The sequence below is a fragment of the Clinocottus analis genome, unplaced genomic scaffold (assembly GCF_023055335.1).
Source record: "Clinocottus analis isolate CAN_PGR_092001 unplaced genomic scaffold, fCliAna1.0.p SCAF_7, whole genome shotgun sequence".
NCBI classification, from domain to species: domain Eukaryota; kingdom Metazoa; phylum Chordata; class Actinopteri; order Perciformes; family Cottidae; genus Clinocottus; species Clinocottus analis.
In genome coordinates this window covers 6,293,711-6,314,199 of record NW_027176229.1, presented here as the reverse complement: position 1 = coordinate 6,314,199, position 20,489 = coordinate 6,293,711, and the positions used below count along the sequence as shown (strand labels likewise).

General features: G+C 42.4%; 3 protein-coding genes across 5 annotated transcripts; 2 read left to right on the top strand and 1 right to left on the bottom strand.

The window, feature by feature from the left end:
• Positions 1 to 441: 441 nt before the first annotated feature.
• pmpca (peptidase, mitochondrial processing subunit alpha) lies at positions 442 to 6,817 on the top strand. Its single transcript, XM_068605330.1, has 13 exons — positions 442 to 503; positions 1,733 to 1,935; positions 2,034 to 2,113; positions 2,193 to 2,275; positions 2,405 to 2,499; positions 2,906 to 3,006; positions 3,526 to 3,789; positions 4,128 to 4,220; positions 4,320 to 4,438; positions 5,160 to 5,250; positions 5,471 to 5,533; positions 5,627 to 5,771; positions 5,877 to 6,817. The coding sequence occupies exons 1-13, from the start codon at positions 457 to 459 to the stop codon at positions 6,044 to 6,046; spliced, it is 1,554 nt and encodes a 517-aa protein (XP_068461431.1). The 5' UTR covers positions 442 to 456; the 3' UTR covers positions 6,047 to 6,817.
• Positions 6,818 to 6,844: 27 nt separating this feature from the next.
• inpp5e (inositol polyphosphate-5-phosphatase E) lies at positions 6,845 to 12,817 on the bottom strand. Of its 3 annotated transcripts, none has more exons than XM_068604364.1 (11): positions 12,736 to 12,817; positions 11,370 to 12,228; positions 10,377 to 10,500; positions 10,173 to 10,270; positions 9,964 to 10,088; positions 9,607 to 9,726; positions 9,272 to 9,379; positions 8,561 to 8,722; positions 8,324 to 8,439; positions 8,091 to 8,227; positions 6,845 to 7,933 (listed from the first exon to the last, which is right to left on the bottom strand). In XM_068604364.1, the coding sequence occupies exons 2-11, from the start codon at positions 12,155 to 12,157 to the stop codon at positions 7,798 to 7,800; spliced, it is 1,914 nt and encodes a 637-aa protein (XP_068460465.1). In that variant the 5' UTR covers positions 12,158 to 12,228; positions 12,736 to 12,817; the 3' UTR covers positions 6,845 to 7,797. The 3 variants fall into 3 exon arrangements, with proteins under 3 accessions (XP_068460465.1, XP_068460468.1, XP_068460466.1); XM_068604367.1 differs by lacking the exon at positions 12,736 to 12,817 and adding an exon at positions 12,672 to 12,689; XM_068604365.1 differs by lacking the exon at positions 12,736 to 12,817 and adding an exon at positions 12,551 to 12,593.
• Positions 12,818 to 14,573: 1,756 nt separating this feature from the next.
• On the top strand, positions 14,574 to 15,817 carry LOC137805143 (gamma-crystallin M2-like). The gene is made up of 3 exons (XM_068604928.1): positions 14,574 to 14,606; positions 15,200 to 15,442; positions 15,539 to 15,817. Exons 1-3 carry the CDS (start codon positions 14,574 to 14,576, stop codon positions 15,815 to 15,817), a joined length of 555 nt encoding a protein of 184 aa, XP_068461029.1.
• The last annotated feature ends 4,672 nt before the right edge of the window (positions 15,818 to 20,489 follow it).

Sequence of the window (20,489 nt, the reverse complement as noted above, 5' to 3'; positions counted from 1 at the left end):
TATATATATATATATATATATATATGTACATATAAATATATATATATATATATATATATATATATATATATATATATATATATATATATATATACTGTAGTAAGTCCACTTTAGCTCTCTTCAAAACCTCACAAGTGGCAACTACTAGTAAACATTTAAGGAAAAAATAACAGTGAAATATTTCCAGGTTGTGACAAAACACTGATTGTTTGAAAGCTGTCTCTTTGGAGCTGGGACTCGAGTCATCAACTTCCAGTCTCATGTTCTGTTTCTGCACTGAGGTATAATCTTACCAACCCACAGGAATGCCTTGAAAAAAAAGTTGTGTTTTTGTTTGTTTGTTTGTAGTTTACAGTCAGTATGGGACGGGGTAGTTTGGAGCTCTGTTTGCGGCGGAAGTGCTTTAGGAAACCTTCATCGTTATCCGGGTCACCGGCTGGTCACAGAGGATCCAAGATGGCGACTCACATGTCGAGGTGTAAAACCTGGAGTCGCGTTCAAAGGTAGATTTGGGTTTGAAAAGAGATGCTCTTAAGTCAGCGCCACACTCTCGTTAGAAAACGGGTACACAGTTACAACGGTACCCACAGTAATGCCGGTGTCATTGACGTCTGCAGCGTCATAACTTCTCCACGTCCTCCTCACCACGATTAGCGTTAGCTCGCTGGGTTAGCTCGATGCTAAGTGACGGCCGTCAAAAAAGAGCTGGGGTCTTGCTGTCAGTATGGTTAATATGACGTCACGAGTAAATAAAGTCACCAACAGTTGACTTTATTTAGGATAAAGACGGTATAATTTATTTTGGGGTGATTTAGCTGGACTTTTGCCGGTTTATTAGACTTTGATTTGGCACGCTTCGCTGAATTTTAGGAGTCAGTTAAACTATTAAGGCTCATATTTCGATCAAAGTCCAAGAAATGGAAACCTAGACATGCTAATGACAATTATGTGCTAAATGAACACCTGGTTAGTCTGGTCAACAGAGTACATCGCTTTGATGTCAGCTGGAGTATTTCTTTGCTTTTGGCTGTCCCGTTACTTTGTTCTGCTATGTGACTACATATCACTTTAATATGTGTATATATATATATATATATATATATATATGTCTAGCTGTAAATGGTTTAATCATAATGTAGCGTTTTATACTATTTTATTTTAATAGGTTACACTGGTTTTGCGTCCTTAATCACACTGATGTCACTGCATTGTAACCTTAATGTGGGAAGGATTTGTTGCAGGACTGTCGTATTAATGCTGCATTAGCTTTAGCGAGGTGTACCTCATGAACTGGCAACTGAGTGTAATTGCTCCAGTGTTTATTCCTTTTATGTTACATGTTATGTTACACGACTGCAGTGCATCGAACAACGATGATAAGTTAAAGATAGATTTCAGGTAATTAGTCTTTACTTTTCTGAAGGAACAGCCAAAAATATGCTCTTAGAACAGAACCTACAAAATCTTTTTAAAAAGTTTATGGGACAAAGCAGACTATAAATATTGAGTGTGTGGCAGCTGTTTCGACCATCATCTAGTAGCTGAACTGATAATCAGAAAAGCTGTATGTGGTTGGTTGTGGCTTTCCTCATTTAAACAATATTCTGAAGATTGCGGTTTGGCTATCTTTGCACAAAGTTATGGGTTTAAACAATGCTTTAGCAACCTAATGCCATATTGTCTAATGTTGCTAAAAACATGTTAAAGAAACATTGCTTTGTTTTTCTCAAAGGTTTGGGATCGCTGCCTACAGAAAATACAGCAGTGGGAGCCGATACCCAAATATATCCCTCTCTGAACCGCTGCCTGGGTTCCCTAAACCAGTATTTGCATCTGGAGATGGTCTTGAAAAATATGAGACCAGGATCACGACTCTAGAAAATGGCCTCAAAGTCGCTTCCCAAAACAAGTTTGGTCAATTCTGCACAGTTGGAAGTAAGTTGCATCAAATATATGCAATTTATAACATCCGCTTGTCTGTGGGACCTGGCTGAAGTGGACAAAATGTCTTTGTTTTCTTTCTTATTTTTTAGTTTTAGTAAATTCTGGATCCAGACATGAAGCAAAGTACCCGAGCGGGGTAGCACACTTCGTAGAGAAACTCGCCTTTTCTGTAAGTAAAGCACAGGGAAGACCCCAAAGTCAAGGATGTTGAGGCAAGTAAAATAATGTTGATATGTTTTAATCTTCAGTCCACAGCTCAGTACGGGAGTAAAGATGAAATTCTCCTAACATTGGAAAAACACGGAGGGATATGTGACTGCCAGACATCAAGGTATGTCGTGCTTCAGCACAATGTTGGTCTCAGAGTTACCGTCCATTTGTGAGCGAGGCTTTTCTTCTGTTGGAGAGTATGCAAATACAGCTGTTGTATGTGTGAAGCATGGTTTGTTTTGATGTGCAGAGACACCACCATGTATGCAGTGTCTGCTGAAGTGAAGGGTCTGGACACGGTGGTCAGTCTCCTCTCTGATGCTGTTTTACAGCCTCGCCTGCTGGGTGAGTCCACTCTTAACACCAGTACTGGTGTTAGTGTTAATTCTTATACATTTTTTAGTTCTACTCTTGTATTTAATCTTTTATTGTCATTTGCTTTTTCTATTCCAGTTGAATTTTTACTTTATTTATTTACCTTACTATTATGGCTGCAATCTATTTTGCACTGGTATCAGTTTGACTTTATTGATATTTGTTTGTATTTTTATTTAATTGCCATTTGTTAATCTTTTGTTGTAATCTTTGTTCAAACTGGCACAATAATGTCCTTCGAATATAAAAAAAAGTTTTAGCTTATCATATCTTGTTGACTTAATTTAACTGAACTTAACTGAACTTACAAATCAATTGCAACTGTCTGTATGTCTCCGCTGCCTGTCTGACATCGTCTGTGCTTGTCTACATGCAGATGACGAGATCGAGATGACAAGAATGGCAGTACGCTTTGAGTTGGAAGATCTAAACATGAGGCCAGACCCTGAACCTTTACTCACTGAGATGATCCATGCTGTGAGTCACAGCATCACATGTTTAAACCCTCCAATCCCATCTCTTTGTGAGACAGCAAAACCAATTTATCCTGGACTTTTAAAGCATCAAGGCTGTTATGGATATTATTAAAGATAAGAATCACTTCATCGAGGAGTACACTTTTTGATTAGCTGTTAAATTGCTTAGTATGTATAATGTCAGTACCTTTTTTGTAGAAAAGATGTTATAATAATATGAAACAAAGAACAGCAACATAGTGTTACACTTTTTAAAAACTGAAAAATCATAGTATTTTATTCCGTATAATTTACTAAAATGATGAGTTAATTACCTAAACTATAACCATCATCATAACAGACTCTCCATTTACTGTTTTCTCATTCCAAGCTGCCTTTGTTTAGTGTGGTCTGTTATCACGAGTAATAGACTTTACGATCGCTCCTTGTCCTTGCGTTGTGGAACACAAAGACGGCGGGTCTTAGAACGATGATAAGGTTCTTCCGGTCTGAAAAGCCCATTTTGTTTGTTTGTTTCCAGGCCGCATATCGAGGGAACACGGTCGGACTGCCTCGCTTTTGTCCCGTGGACAACGTGGATAAGATCGACAAGAACGTGCTTCACAACTACCTGCGTAACTACTACTGTCCCGAGCGGATGGTGCTGGCGGGTGTGGGCATCGAGCACGAGCAGCTGGTTGAATGTGCCAGGAAATACCTGCTGGGCGCCAAGCCGGTGTGGGGAACAACTGCTGTGGCCAACGTGGACCTCTCTGTTGCGCAGTACACTGGTGGCATCATCAAGGTGATTTATTGTTTTTTATGGTTTACTAGTTATATTTGTTCTTGCTATGGTCGTGTATGTTGTCTTCAGGGAGCATTCATCTGGAAGACAACTAGAGAAGTGTGCCATGCATTTAACCAGAAACTTCTTTTTGCCATCCATTTTTTTTTGCTGATTATTTGACTAAATGGAAAAAGCTCTCGGCTGAGGAATGACGATACATGTGAAACGGCAGTCGCTTCACATTTTTATTAAAAAACATTTTTATTGGAAACATTTCAAAATTAAAAGGGGGAATACTGATATATATATATGAAGTGACTCTAGAAGGAGAATAACATATTATTTTATTCTGTTAGATGGAGAAGGATATGTCAGATGTGAGCCTTGGCCCCACCCCGATCCCAGAGCTCACCCACATCATGATCGGCCTGGAGAGCTGCTCCTTCCTGGTGGGTGTTCACGCCGCCTGCTATCCCAAAGAGTCTCAAATCAGGCAGCTGAGTATGTTAGCTACAAGCTCCTGAATAAAAAATGTTTTCTCTTCACAGGAGGACGACTTCATCCCATTCGCGGTGCTCAACATGATGATGGGTGGCGGTGGCTCCTTTTCGGCGGGAGGACCTGGGAAAGGCATGTTCACCCGCCTCTACCTGAACGTGCTCAACAGGTGAACGTCTCACAAACGATTCAGCATCGATTCGGATAATTCTAAGTAGAAATTTTGATTAGACGTTGCTAGCCTCACCACTCGCCACCAGAAATACTAGTCGGTTAAGCTTTTCATTTTATTAATGTATAGATTTTAATTACATATTCACATATGCTGTCTCATCTGTAGAGCCATTGCTCTTCTTGCAGCTGTGATTGATACCATAAACTCATGTTCACAATGTTCACTGAGCCAATACATCAAGTGAGAAGTAGAGTCATTTCCTCAAGGACCTCCATGCAGTCGGACTTCTTTTCGCAGTCTGGCTAGTAGAAACAATGCAAGTTTAAGGACACTTCTGCATTGGTTATATTTGGCGGGACCGGAGGTTGTCACCTGACTTAAACTAGTTTACCAGCTGGCCAGCGGCCAAGCGTTTCAATGAAGTGGTGACTCTTCTTCGACCCCACTCACTGCTGGAGTTTTATCCAATAATACACCACACACCGGTTTCATGAGGCATATTCTTACTGGGCAACCGCAGCAGATGCATATTGATTTCAGGAGGATTTAACATATGCTTTTTGTTGAACAATGTGATGGACGATTTAAAATGTTTAATCTACTTTATAGATTAAACATTGTTAGTCACTTAACAAACATTGTTACTAACATTGTTAGTCACAGTAACAAAAGTCAGTTTCACTGATGGTCTTTTGGTTCTCCTTGTCTGTTGCAGGCATCATTGGATGTACAATGCCACTGCCTACCATCATAGCTATGAGGACAGTGGTCTGCTGTGTATCCATGCCAGTGCGGACCCCAGACAGGTTGGTACAGGCTGAGCACAGCAGGGTTTAATGTCTTATTGAACCTTTTTTATTACCAAGCACGGCTGTAAGTTTAAACTTTTGCAGATATCCCTCTAAAACCTGGTTACAAAATGATGTTCTCTTTTCAGAACTGGCACATGGCTTTCTGTTGTGAATGTTCATTCACGTGGTCTTTTGTGACGTTCGTGTTCTTATCATTATGCACATTTGTCTCCAGGTGCGGGAAATGGTGGAGATAATAACCAGAGAGTTCATTCAGATGGCAGGCAGCGCAGGAGAGGTAGAGGCAACTTAAACGATATTGACTATTAATTTAAGAAACAATGGAGCTGTCTCATTCTTAGAGCATTTTTTCCCTCATTCCCGCAAATAGATGGAGCTGGAGAGGGCCAAGACTCAGCTCAAGTCCATGTTGATGATGAACCTCGAGTCGAGGCCGGTTATTTTTGAAGATGTTGGTCGCCAGGTTCTCTCTACAGGAAAGAGAAAGCTGCCACATGAACTATGTGATCTAATAAGTGAGTACTAAATACCTGTTAGAGGAAAAATGACGTTAAAATTGAATCTGTTATTTCCTATTTCACCCTCCATGTAAACTTACGTGTTTGACTTTGAATTTCTAGGCAAAGTGACGGCCAGCGACGTCAAGCGAGTAACCACCAAGATGCTGCGCAGTAAGCCCGCAGTAGCAGCTCTGGGAGACCTGACAGAGCTGCCCTCGTACGAACACATCCAGGCAGCCCTGTCCAGCAAGGACGGACGTCTGCCCCGCATGTACCGCCTCTTCCGATAGACTCCCATGGCGCCGGACGTCGCTGGCAAACATCACTGTAAATACGCAGGAATGGAAGATTACACTAGTGATCCCTCCCACCAAAGAACTTGATCCAGCTCACTCTGGGAGGGGACTAATACCCGTGCTCTCCACTGTACCTCTGAGAGTGGGGCTTTTCCAGTAACCATTGTCTAACTACAGTTGGAGTATCTGTATTTATTGATTGTGGGCAAGAAAGCCTTATTTCATCATTTACTGGGGTGTTGCAGGACTTTGGTTTTTAAAGAACAATTAACCCCAAAGCCAAAATGTAAGTGTTACTTCTTCACTGCAAACCCTCCAATACCAACCTGTTATGTTCAAGTATATGAATGAAAGACACTTACATTGTGAAGGTAAATTAGCATATGGGAACGAGAAGGGCGCGGCAGTGTCTAGACTGTTTTCCTCGGCTATCTAAACGATTCACAGAGCTGCACCCACCTTGAGCCTTCCCTTTTTCCAAAATGTAAAAACAGCAGAACATCTTACCAGTGATACAAAAGCACTTCATAGTCTCTCTTCAAACACCAGATGTCTACAAATTGATGGTTAACTGATTAATAAAGAAATTCATGGAATTTCTTGGGATAAATGTGACAAACCTCACAACCTGCCAATGTGTCCTCCACACTGAAGTCATGGTTTCTGTCATCGTGTCAGTAAGTGTAGAGTTTGAGATTGTTTTTTTTATTTTTGTGGTTGTGTAGATGCCCTTGCAAACAAATAAAACAAATATATATATATTAGTTTTTTGGACAAAATCCTGCCAACAAGTGTGTTTTAGATCTTTTATTTTGTTTAATCAGCGTGACTTATAAAAATAATATGCAGTTAAGTTAAATGGTCTTAAGGAAATGAAAACACTCAGGCACTTTTAGAGCAGACTATTCTTCATGCTGGGAATTCATTAATGTACATGAAGTACACGTACAGTGGAGATGAAAGGTAAGGCATTGAGTTACAGTCTGTTGCAAAGGATCACTTGGCCCAATCAGAGAAAAGGTAGTGACAGGCGTTAACAGTGTAAATGTAGTGAGTTCCTCAAGTTAAAAGCTGTCAAATACATTGGTTCTCCCTGAAATTCAACAGTAGAATGTAACAAGTAGTAACAACCTCCTCAATGTAGTATCAGTCATATATCCTCCTACGAAACAAGCTAACAAAATTCAAGTCAAAATCGACCAATGTATTTAAAAAGTGCACTTCAACGTGCCACCAAAATGCTTGTATTACGTTTGTATTAATTCTTTTAGGATTATATTTGTTGACAAATTCACAAGGCATTCAAAAACAGAAAGACTTCACATTGTTGTTCATGATGCTTTGACAAAAACAATGAAGAGAAAGAATGCAGTAACCGAGTCTTTAAGGTTAGACACTGGAGCACGTGACTGCAGACAGAGCTCCAGCTCTGTCTCAGTCATGTTTGAGTAGAGGGGGCTGAATAAATAAAGGCCAGTCTGCTGCTGTGTCTGCACACCTGTGTGTGTGTGTGTGTCTGACCTCGAGGTCCCTGCCCTCAAATACAGCCACAAGCGGACAGTTCCCAACAGAGGGCGCACTCGGCTCAGTTACCACGACCAGCACCGGGCTCTGTGGAGTTAAGACAACTCTGGTTTCCTTTTTAGTCTTTTCTTTTTTCTTTTTTTCTTCGTCCGTCTGTTTTTATATTCCACTTTCTGGCACAGTTCAATCTCCTTCGGCCACGAGAGTTCGCCTTTAAGGGTTTAGGAGACGGTGCAGATACTGCTGCTGCTACTTTGGTTCTTCATGGCCTCCCTCCTCTTCAGCTCTCTGGTGATCCTCCTCCTGATGCCCTCCAAGTACAAGCTCCTGTCAAACTGTCCCGCACCCAGGGGAATACTAAACAACACAAACACACAAATGTAGTACACTTGACTTATGAAGTCAAAATAAAGAAAAGACTACTTTTAAAATTCTGGATTTAAATATGTAACCAGATTACTGAGACAATTCACTTTCTCACGATTGAAATTGAATGGAAAGCAGTGGGACTCACTTGTCTCTGCCTGGCCTGAGCTTGACCTGGAAGACGCTGATGACGGGCCGATGATCGGAGGTCTTGATGCTGGAGCAGCTGGTGTACTTGACCACTTTTATGTCATCCGCCTGCCTGCTCCTGAACAGGATCCTGTCCTGTGAACACGCACAGAGAGAGGTTCAACCCTGCTGAGAGCCACAACTGCCCCAACCAGTCTAGACTTTAATCAGTGATTTTATTTTTCTATTTACTGTGTATGAAGGCGTTCTCTGTTTGGAAGTAGTGTCGTAGATATCGCAGCCGACGTCGAACTTGTATGTGGGGAGGAAGTGTATCGGTGCCTCTTGGAAACCTTTAAAGATTGAACCTGGGGGGAAAACGAGCAGGTTCGCATGGTGAGAATCAATCAAGCAACAACCACAGCTTTTATGGGGAAAAATGTTGTGAAATGTTTTCACAGAGATTTAGTCTCAAACATGCAAGCATACCCTCCTTCATTTCCTTGGAGAGCTGGTCATGCTCCAACAGAGGGCCCATTTCTCCGCCCATTGTGCTGTTCATGATGTCCTCCACGTCGACCCGGGCTTTGCACAGCCGAAAGTTAAAGTCTCCAAACCAGAAGACCTGGTCGAATCTTGTGGTGACGTCCGCTACAATTCAAAATAACATCCTGTGATCATCAGACGACTAGCCATTATGCTTACCAACACCCAAACTAAGTACTGTACAATTATAACAATACATTTTATTCTGCAGTCAATTGCAGCATCAAAGCCCAAACTAAGAACAGTTTATATTTATTACAGCTAAAAACCTTCCTGGGAGAAAGAGGTAGCCTTTTGTTCAGGTCTAACTTCTAACTTGATCCCATTTGTAATAAAGTTCTAACTGTTTTTAAAAGGAGGAAAATATGCAAACATGAAGAGATGCATCATTTGTGAACTGCCAATGTAAAATCCAATGTAGAAATACCTTGATTAAGTCACATTTGTCTTTTAGCAATGTATCAATTACTTTATATATCTTATAATTTATTCCATTTCCAGAATGTTACACAAGAAGATATTTTAACCCAGAATGTGAGGCTGACTGCAGCAGTTTATTCTGTTATAGTCTAATTGTGGTAAACAACTCTGGGAGTCAAAACTACCAGTCGTTTGGACTTTGCATGTCTTTCACACAAGATGAGGGAGTCTTACATGCTGTGGAGCGATATGGATTGGTGTCTGGGAGGCCTTTGGGAAGAGCTAGAGCCTCTATGATCTTGTTGTAATCGAGTACTCTTTCGTAAACTTTGGCATCCCCAGCTGGAAACAGAAGCAGAAATTAGAAACACAGGAGACTGCCTCGCGGTCAATGCTGTTACATTTAAATGCACAAATTCCCCTTATATGTTGCCACATCCCTCTGAAGCTGTTAGTACAAATCTCCAACCAGTCCTGTCTGCAGCCTCCCTGATCATAGTCCCTTGGTATAATAAATCACTGCTCCAGGCTGCTGTCTCCCTGACTTTCCTGGGAAACCTCCTACTCACAGGTAAAATGGGATGTGATGAAGAGGAAGGAAGTGCCAAAAAAGGTGAAGGCGATTCCCACAGCCCCTTTGGTCTTAATCTGAGAGATGATCCTGGTTGTGACCGTGGCGTGCTCCACCTCTGCGCGAGACGACACAGAAAGTCGTGGTCAGTGTCAGAGCTTTGAAAGTGTATCAGACGTATTCAAACACAAAATCATCCGCCGTGTCCATTAAAGAATTATGCAAAATCCTTTTTATCGACAATAAAGATCAACTAAAAAACAACTAAATGTGTGCCAGAAAATTAGGAATATTTCCATCATCTTCAAATCTGCATTGCCCACACACATAATATAAGCAGGGGTGAGTTTATTACCTGAGCAGAACCAGATGAGGTCTCTTCTGACAAATACAGTGAGATACAAGACACCATGTGATGCTGCATATAGCATGACGTAGTACGGTCCCAGAGTCTCCTGGAGGCGGGTATCCCACTCCTTTCTGCACACACATGCAAAGTCAATCGGCAATTAGAATAACTGACTTTCCGTAATGATGATTCAAATCAAACGAAACTGAACCCACTTGTCAGGACAGCCCTCCTGGGCCCCAATGATGTAAAAGTCTTGCGCAAATTCAGAGTCTGTCGGAAGGAGGAGATCATCCAAGTTTGATGGAAGCCCCTGAGAAGGACATAAACTTGGTTACGACTCGGTTTTTTTGCCCGTGATAAGACTTTAAATGGTTCTTGCATCAGTGAGATGGTGCAAAGTCACGACTTCCTGCTACCTTCTCCCCTTGCATGTTCCAAGTGGCTATGTAGATGCCCACTCTCCTGTGGGGGAAGTGGCGGTCCAGCTCCTCGGCCCCAAGCAAGGCACCGCTTCCCAGCACACTGCCCTCCAGAAAGCTCCTGGGAAAAAACACACACATCGGAGAGGAACATTAGCACTTCTTAAGGCAGCCGACGTGCATGGCGGGATGCAAAGTAGGGTGGTAAAAAAGGCCAATAATAAAAAAAATACTATTCCCTGCCGGGCACATACTGTGTAATGAATAAGAATACAGACTAAGACTTTTCTTTTCACCTCCTGCTGTGAAAGACTGTACTGAACAAGCGTCTCCTCACTGCCACCTTTACATGTTCTCTTCAATATGTGAGCACCTCCAACACTCAATGTAAAAAAACTAATTAACAGTCAGTCGGTGTGGCTTCAACACTCATTCCTGATGGTGAACCGAGCTCCAGATGCCCTGTGCTAATCAGCTCCAATCAGAAGGCACAATCAATGCTATGGGGCTTGTAGTGAATGGAAGATACTATACCTAATTCTTATGCAGTGTCTGTGCGTAGTAACTTTCTTTCGAGCAATTCTCTGACGCGGTATAGGATCTTAGGTCTCCTTGAAACAAACTGCTCATTAAAATCCTTCTCTCTGACACTGGATAGAGTGAGCCTTACAAAAGCAGAACGAAAAAAAAAAGCATGTCCAGCCTGGTATTTTGGCAGCTGCAGCTCAGGGGGATAAGTGGTGTTCCCATTACCACACAGTAGCCAGTTCGATCCCCAGTCCCCCCTAGTTCATATGTCGAAGTCTCTCTGAGCAAGACATTCCTCACAAGGCAGCCCACTGCTCCTTAACCAAGGATGGGTTAAATGCAGAGAAGAATTTCCCCAAGGGGATTAATAAAGGATGACTTTCTTTTTCTTTTTTGGTCTAACTGTTGTCATCTCGTTGAATAATCACCTCTGTGGTTATGACATGCCATTGCTCACTGTACCTGTTTCTCACGTCCTGTGGTCTGATGGGGCTGAGCACGCTGTAGGTGGACCTCAAGGAGTCGACAGAGGCACTGTCTGACCCCATGTTCTCCAGAAGCCGGCTGTCGCTCAGGTTCCTGTGGAGTCTCTCCCCGAGTTTCTCTCTGGCCAACACGCCGTAATCCACACAATCCCTGTCAATCCTATTAGTGGCCCTCAAGGTGGCTGATGCAAAGCTCTTCTCCAGAGCGGGCAGAGTCCCCATGGGTTGCACCGGAGAGAGACGCAACTTGGCGGGCCTCACTCGGTGGTCCGTGGGGTCGCTCTGCTGACTTTGGGGCCTTCTTTCGTACTCTGAGAGACTGCTCCCGCTGTCCCGGAAGACCGGGGATTCTTTCGTGACAGCAGAGAGGGATCTTGCTTTGGATTCCTGGTCAGTCCTGATGGGGACGAACCCACCTAGAGGCGGAGCTGTTTGGTCCTCTCTCAGCGAGTCTGTGGAGGAGCCTGTCTCAACCGGGTCACTCAAACTCTCTTGGCTGTTTCTAAGCCTCCTGGTTCTCACAGTCTCCTCCACTGAGACCCTTTTGTTGGACTTTGACAGCCGGGGCAGTGATGGTGGCCGAGGCTGGTATGGATTGATCTCTCCCTCTGCATTTCTAGCAGTGAGTTTGAGGGCATCATCGTGTTCCCTGCAGGACTTGGGATCAACTGAAGAGGTCTTAAGAGACCTGCTGTCATTGACATTTGAATCTCCAGGAGCGAGACATGACTGGTGGATCGGGCTGTGATTTCCATTCTCAGTCATCCTCTTGTCATGTCCTGAGAGCAGCTTTGGTCAGGTGGGTGCAGCTCGCACATCGCTGACTGGCATTGCACCTGAACACACGGGGTAGAAAACGAGTTCATGAAATGTTGGCCTATTTTTAGCCGCGTTCACCGTGCTTATTTCCAGTCGAAGACAGCAATATCAGTCGTTAACAGGCAGCATTAGTTAAGGATAACATTGTTAACTAATGCTAGTTATCGTTAAATGAATACTAGCAGCGTGAGCTAACTATGCTCTAAATTAGCAAGCGAGAGTCCGAGAAAGTCTCATTTTTATCTATTTTCGTCACTTTACAAAAGCCCCGTGATTTTTCTGCTAACTAACATATCATCCAGACAACGCATCACGTTTACTTATAAACTGACAGCTAACCTTCTTGTCTACAGAAGTCAGAAAAACTAGCTAAGAGCTAGCTGGAGCGCGTTATAGGGACGCTCAGCTAGCTTTGGAAATAAACGTTTTTATTTAAAGATCGTGTTGATAACCCGGTTACATCAGTAGTTTCCGTCTCATGTGACTCTCCCGTTGTCATCTTGTTGATTAGCTAATAAAGTTACCTCGGGTTAACTGATAGTTTTCAGAGCATTCAGAGCGGGTGATTTCGGAGAAGCTCAATCACTTCCTTAGCAACGTTTGACAACAGATTTTGTTACCAAGAGAGTCGCGACGCAGAGCAGAGCATCGCTCACAGCGCTCACAGCGCCCCCGCTGGCCGGAGGTGGAAGTACACCCGACTCAAACAATCGCAGTTGGACTGTCGTCGTCTCATGGTGGTACCTGTATCCTAAACAACAAGTGTGTGTAGCATATCGCATAGCATATATTGCACCTGCCATCCCTGCTCTTATTTTATTGTATTTTATTACTTATTTTGTGTGTTTAGTTTTTTCCATTGATGTTGATGTCTGTAAATGTGGGACGCTACTTTGACAAAACATTTCCCCTTGGGGATTAATAAAGTACATATCTATCTATCTATCTATCTATCTATCTATCTATCTATCTATCTATCTATCTATCTATCTATCCATCTATCCATCTATCTATCTATCTATCTATCTATCTGTCTATCTATTACATGTAACATGTTAGTGTTCTTTAGAAAACTGAAGCTTACCTTGCTATGAGACATGGTTTCTTCTGATTGAACACAAGACACATGATTGAACCATGTGTCAGGTTATTTAGTCCAGAGTTGTGAAACAAAATGCAGTGTGTAGGCAATTTTGTTTCTTAAAAATAACACACACAAAAAAACATAACTACAATGAATGTCAAGGGTGAAGCATGAATTCATTTATTTATTGCATCACTGTTTATTAGTTAATTAAAGAAACTGTTAAAATATTAAATTTAGAGTTCTTACAAGGTATTATACAGCATTTGGCTTGTAATTATCTTGAAAGGTCGGCTTCCTTATAGATCAATGTTTTATCATTTATATGGTAGGTATTAGTAATATAATTACCATTTAAAACCAAATAGTCTTATTTGATCTAAAGTTAGAGTTAGAGTTAGAGAATTAGAGTTCATTGTCACAAAATAACCTTACATTATATTTCTGATATTTGTTTTCCTATTAAATATTTTATATTTGTAGAAAACAGAGTGATTTATCAGTGCTTTGGACACATTTCTGCATTAATCAGCATGATTCATTGGGATTTGACAACAACCTATCCTAAAGTTTAGCCTGACAACAATATTTATGATGTTTTCAGAAGATGATTTGCCAATGTAAAGGGATGTAAGCAGGTTGATGAAAAACCTCACATGTCTTTTATTTTTAAAAAGACATTATCATTTAATCATCACAATCTCATAATTTATATTTTTCAATTCCTTTTTATTATGTTTTTATATATCTAAATGCCACCTTATCACTGACTTCTGTTTTATACAATACAGTCAAAATCACCCACACATTTATTGATGTAATAAATATAAATACTCTTGTACACTCTACTTTTTTTTTGCTATTTTTACTTTCAGAAAGTTATTATATGCATTTACATGTTGATCAGTCACTGAGCATTATCATAAAACAGTGTCAATAAAAATGACACACTATGTGATGGAAGAAAAAAAAAGTATGTTCTTGCTGACAAACAGCATAAAGTCAAGGTGTGAGCTGCAATTGTTAACCCTTTCACCCTTTCTGTGACTGCTGAAAGGATTTCTGAGCCCTCCAGCCGCTGGAAATGTGGACAATCCCTCCATATTCTGTGCATTTCTATGGCACTGTTGCTGGCTCAGGGGGTTAAAACAAAAGGGCCAGTCCGTCAGTCAGGTATAAAAGCAAAGGGTTGAACCAGATATGGTTACAGTTCGGTGCAAGAGCAGCAAGAGCAGCAGCAAGACCACCAGCAGCAGCAGCAGCCCACTGACCAGCAACATGACTTCCACTGGAATGAACACCATGAGCAAGGTAAGCTCTTCTGTTTGTTTTCATTTTCTGAACAGAACTGCTAAACTAAACTAAAGCTGCTATAATTAATGTTCTTTTAATCAATTATTTAAATGACTATGTGTAATGTGACGAAAAACTCACAGAGAATTATCACCCAACTCTGCTGTTTCCCTCAGCTCTACCAAGCTGATGAACTAGAGGCCAGACAGAGAAAGTTAGCGACCAGCTAAACATATGGAGGATTAAGCAGGTTGAGGGCTGAATATTTCTCTCAAAACTTGTTGAAGACCATAAACATAACTACAATAAGAGTAAATATTGGACTTACATTTATCAAGCGGACAGAAACAAAGCTTTAAAAAAAAAGGAGACTAGTTTGCTCATTTTGCCCCATATGTTGTGTAAGTAGGCAACCATGTTATTGGCTAAGTAGCCATAAAACACAACTTTTACAGGTTTAAAGCTGAACTTGAAAGTAAACCAAAATCCAAGCTAGCCACAGAAAACTTCAGTCAATTCAAAGTGTTTTCCTCATTTTCTCTAAAAAATTAAAAACCTGTAACTCTTACAAACCTCACGTGTGCTGACCAAACACTTTCCTCTTCCCCCAGATCACCTTCTACGAGGAGAGGAACTTCCAGGGCCGCTCCTATGAGTGCATGAGCGACTGCCCCGACATGTCCTCCTACCTGAGCAGGTGCCAGTCCTGCAGGGTGGAGAGAGGCTGCTTCATGGTGTACGACCGCAACAACTACATGGGCAACCAGTACTTCATGAGGAGGGGCGAGTACGCCGACTACCAGAGCATGATGGGCATGAGCGACTCCATCAGGTCCTGCCGCATGATCCCCATGGTAAGATCTTGCACCTGGCTAGATTTACTGTAGATGACATCTGGAGAAAATACAATACAGTTCTGAGTTAAACCCCATTCGTCCTCTGCATCACAGCACAGAGGATCCTACAGGATGAGGATCTACGAGAGGGAGAACTTCGGAGGCCAGATGTCTGAGCTGATGGACGACTGTGACAACATCATGGACCGTTACCGCATGTCCAACTGCATGTCCTGCAACGTGATGGAGGGCCACTGGCTGATGTACGAGCAGGCCCAGTACAGAGGCAGGATGATGTACGTGAGGCACGGCGAGTACAGGAACTTCATGAACATGGGCGGCAGCGGCATGAGGTTCATGAGCATGAAGCGCATCAACGACTCCTGCTACTAGACTCTCTTAGCACTGAATAAAACTGTCATAACCTAAACTGCTGCTGTGTCTGAGTCTTCTTCTTCTTCTTCTTCTTCTTTTCTGATCACTGACACTCAAAAACACTGATTACAGTTTAATCAGAGCTTTACAGATTTATTTTGCTGCTTGTAACTCACTGGGAATTCACAAAGAGAATGGTTGTAAGATAAAAAAAATTTCATTTTCATAAAATAATTTGCTTCTTAGTCTTAGTTTGTTGCCAGCTCTGTTCGCCCGACATACACTCCAACTCACACACCTGCTACCACTTTCCCAGCCTGCAGTTTATAAATGGCCTTTTCACACGTGCACTCTATGTCCTTTTATTAAAATGCTTCAGTCACTTTCCCTGCCCGTCTGACTGTCAGTGGAATAAGATCCAGATCTTCTTCTTTGAAGGATGGTACGTTAAGAGAGTGTCAGAAGTATGACGGTAGATTCCCATGTGTTCGTGGCCATGGAGCTGTTCACCATCTGTGAAGCCTTTTGATTTGCAGCGGAGAAGAAGCTGCCCTGCTCGCTGCCCTGCTTGTTATGAAGTAAGGCTTGTGTCGGCTGACCTTGTGAGCTGGAGGAAGTTTAGTCTCAGAGTCCCAGCTGGAATTCAAACTGTTGTGTCTCCGGGCTGTCATAGTAAACTCGGACATTGTCACATAAACAGCTGAGTCTCTCTGATTTATAATAACACTGCTCCAATTTGGCTTCGATCTCATTCGGAATTGTAATGAGATGTAAATATTGTCTTTGGGTTGATTTCTGTTCCACTGCACGTTTCCTCCAGTCTTGTTCCTGTTTGAAGACAACAGCACAGCAGTCAACCAGGTGGACACACCACAGTCTGGCCATTTCCCACTGAAGTTACAGATTACATATGATTATAAAAACAACGCAACGGGTAATAATTGTTGGGGTAAAATGGAAGTTGTGTGTGTTTTTTTTTAAGTAGTTTTAGCTATGCTCATGGCTTTGCTCCATGGAAGGCAATGCATCGCTGCCCAATGCATGAATCTGTCTGACTCGGGGGAATCTCTTTTCTGGGGTCACTATGTCACCATGTTCCCTGCAGGATGGATTTAAATCATTTTCATCCTATGAATTTCCATAAAGCACTACTAGCAGGTCAAAATGTTCACTTTAAAGTGAGTTATTTTCAACTGGCCTTGTCTCGTTGCATTCTGGGTGGCATGTTTTCGATGTTTACGTCGTTCATCTGCAAACATGCCACCCACAATGCAACAATACCAAGCTGGTTGAAAAGCTGCAAATTCCCTTCATACAGTCACACAACTTTGCAGAATTGGTCGACTATTGGGTGTTCGTCTATAAATGTGGTCCAGGTCCACTCATGTCCCGCTCAGGATGAATTGTAACCGTGGTGATCCTGTGACTTCCCATGTCCCACCATCATCGTGTTCGATATCATTTTTTCCAAAATACCTGCACAGCTAATGACATTCCTTTCAGCCTCAGCTGCTCTTTGTGTTTCCAAGTCAAGATATACTTTAATTAAACTTTTATTAAAAAGATAAATGCACACAAAAGATATATTATAAATCACTGCCTATCTCCAGATTAGGTTTTTGTTACACGCCTCAGAGGAGGATTAGAGAAGCACATGCCTCTCTCTTTCTTTCTCACTCTTTCTTTCTCTTTCCTCTCTTCTTCCTCCAGAGAACGACCAATCCAGCGAGCGAGTGGGGAATCGATGCCCTGATACGAGATTCAGCCTAATGAGGATCAGAAACATCTTAATAAAGACCCATAATCCACCACTTAATCCCTCATTACAGAATCATCTGCATTCACTGGTCCTGCTCCGTACCGCCACAGCGACGGCACATTTAGGTCCATTGTTCTACCTCGCCTCATCTCTCACCCAGGGCTGCGTCTCCCTTTGTCTCCCCTCGGTGTCAGTTATATTTGATCCGCTCTCATTAGACTTTCAGACGAGATGAGCAGCACGGCCTGAAAATAGTGCTTTTGTGTGCACTTCTATGCTATCTGCTGTCTGAAATGGAAAATGAGACATATGCTTAATGAGGAGGGGATGGACTGGGACCTGCCGTCCAACAGAGAGAGAGAGAGGGAAAGAGAGAGAGAGAGAGATAGGGAGCGCATTGTGTGACCGATTCTGCGAGAGGGCACACTTGTCAGGCTGTGTCAGTGATTACAGACTTCTTGAGAGTGTGGAAATTACTCAAAAATCAAAGTGGGACAGATGGATTAAAGTTTAATGCTGAGCCTCGGAAAGATTCTGAGAATGTGTTTTCGTTGAGCGCAGCAGTAACACAAAAGTTGGAAGTTCACCCAAGTTTTTTTTAAGTATACTCGAGTTCCTGACAGTACGGAGATGCATTCTTGATTGTCCAGGGATGAACCAACCAGCCTCTTGTCATGTCTATTTCTCTAGTCTTTATGCATTATGTTTCCTCATCATCCTTTTATTTCTTGAGCTTCTACCTCATGACCTTTCCCACCTATCGGTAAAGCAAAAATGCTTGTATGAGTCCTGTGGATGGCAATAGTTAGTATATTTGGTATCACAATGCCAAGTGATATCTGCTTCCTCCAGACACGCTCCAATTTGGACTAACGAAGGAGGTTAATATAGTATTATGTGTCAAGAAAGGAGGGTAAATCTCTTCTCCTTTAGCTGTAAGATGATCCTCGTGAGGGTTGGATAATTAGCCCCATGAAGGTGTAAGGAAGGCTGATTTTTGAACCCGCACCGCCCCTCCCTCTTCATTATTCTGTGTACTGAGGTGAGAAGGAGGTGGAGGGGGATAAAACAAAACAAACATAACTCATTAAAGGTACCCGTGTGTCTACAAATCCCCCTCTGCAGAACGCTAAAGCACCACAGACATCATTAGCTCCGGTCAAAGGAGCCGTCGTTATTCTGCCTGGATATATGAACGCAGATCAAAGCCTGCAATAGTTCATCGTCTTTTAACCCGAAGGCAGGATTCTCAAAAGCAGAGCTCCCTATTTTGGCAGGTTTCCATTTGCCCCCCCCCCCCCCTCCTACACTCCCTCTCCTCTTCCCTCCCTGATCTCGGCCAGTGGAGACCCAGAAAATCACTCTACATCGCACGAGCAAATCTGGAGATGAAAAAGCTTAAATGATTTCTCCAAAGATGCACCCGTGGCATTTTCTTGTTGGGAAGACGGGGGAGTTAATAGTTGATGCTGCAAAATAGATGAGGGTTCAATTCAATTCAGGTTCTTTTGTAGTTCTGTAACAGAAGTCGGGGAAAGGAAAGTAGTTTCATTTACAAAGACAACTTCAAGGATGAAGAAAATGTTTGCCACACTAGCACTATGTATGGCTCGGGAGACGAAGTAACATCAGTCTGTCTGCCGGTTGGTCAACCCGGTTGGTCAACTGTTGGATGGATTGTCATTAAATGTGGCAGAATCATCTGCTTATTCTGGGGATCCTCTGACTGGTCTAAATTTAAATTTGTACAGGGTGATGACAACCAAATCTAAGGATTAAAAAAAAAATCCAAGAAGGCATCGCCAGCAGCATCACTGACATATTGATGAAATGCTTCTGTTGTCACAACACCTATCCATGATGCTCAGCATGGTTCAACCTGATTCTTCGTTAAACCGCTGGACTGGACAAACCCGACCAGTTTATCAGTTTAACGAGTGAAACGGTGAGTCACAGCGGCTGAATCCTCCCCAGAGGTGATGTTTTGCTGCAGCATGCTGCGTGTAATCCACACCAATCTCCTGCCTCATTTCACCAACATTTGCATCAGTGATCCTCTGGCTCCCATCCCCACGACCCCACTGATCTTACATGTCTAATAAGGGCAGTATCATTTTTCTCTCCGGATTCGACGGCCTCAGCGCACCTTGACAGCTTGATCTCATCTGTGCAAATTGCTCCATTTACATCCCATATTTCCCTCCTGCCACACACATTGACATTGATGGTATTTTTTTGTTGTATTTGTTTACAGAAAACAGAGGCAGGTGCGGGGGGGTTTTCTGCTGTAACTGATGTCAGACAGTGAGAGCATGTGCCAACAGGCACGGCGTCCTAATCACACGCGATAGCATCTGCAGCTAGCAAGCCCACGTTGAAGGCCTCGGGCGCTCCAGAGTGAAAGACTGCAGCCAGCCGTCACGACATCCAGCACACGAAAACACAAACTGATCGGTAGACACACACACACACACACACACGCACACACACACACACACACACACGTCCACTGCTTAGACAAGGTGGCTCCATTTCTTATGAAGAGGAGATTTGACACCATGTGCCAAACGGATGAGAGTTTGGCAGCAGTTGAAGAAGTACTGAGCTCATCTGTTTGGCAGCACATGGAAGTTGCTTAAAGTCTTCACGGATCCATATTCTTCAGACATGTTTATAATCTATTCCGATTTCACATATTGGAATTTGGCTATTTTGGTCTATTTTGCTTTGACACAACATCTGGGCGAGAAATGGCTTCTAAGGATGTAAATGTTGTAAACAAAACCATTTCTATGTATTTCTATTGTTGTTTTGAGTATTTTAAATATTCTTTTCTATTTAATCAAGTACTTGTTATTCCATGTATTGTAGGCCTGCTCCTCACTATTACAAACAAGTTCCCTGACACAGTAAAGCTGAACAAAGAGGCAC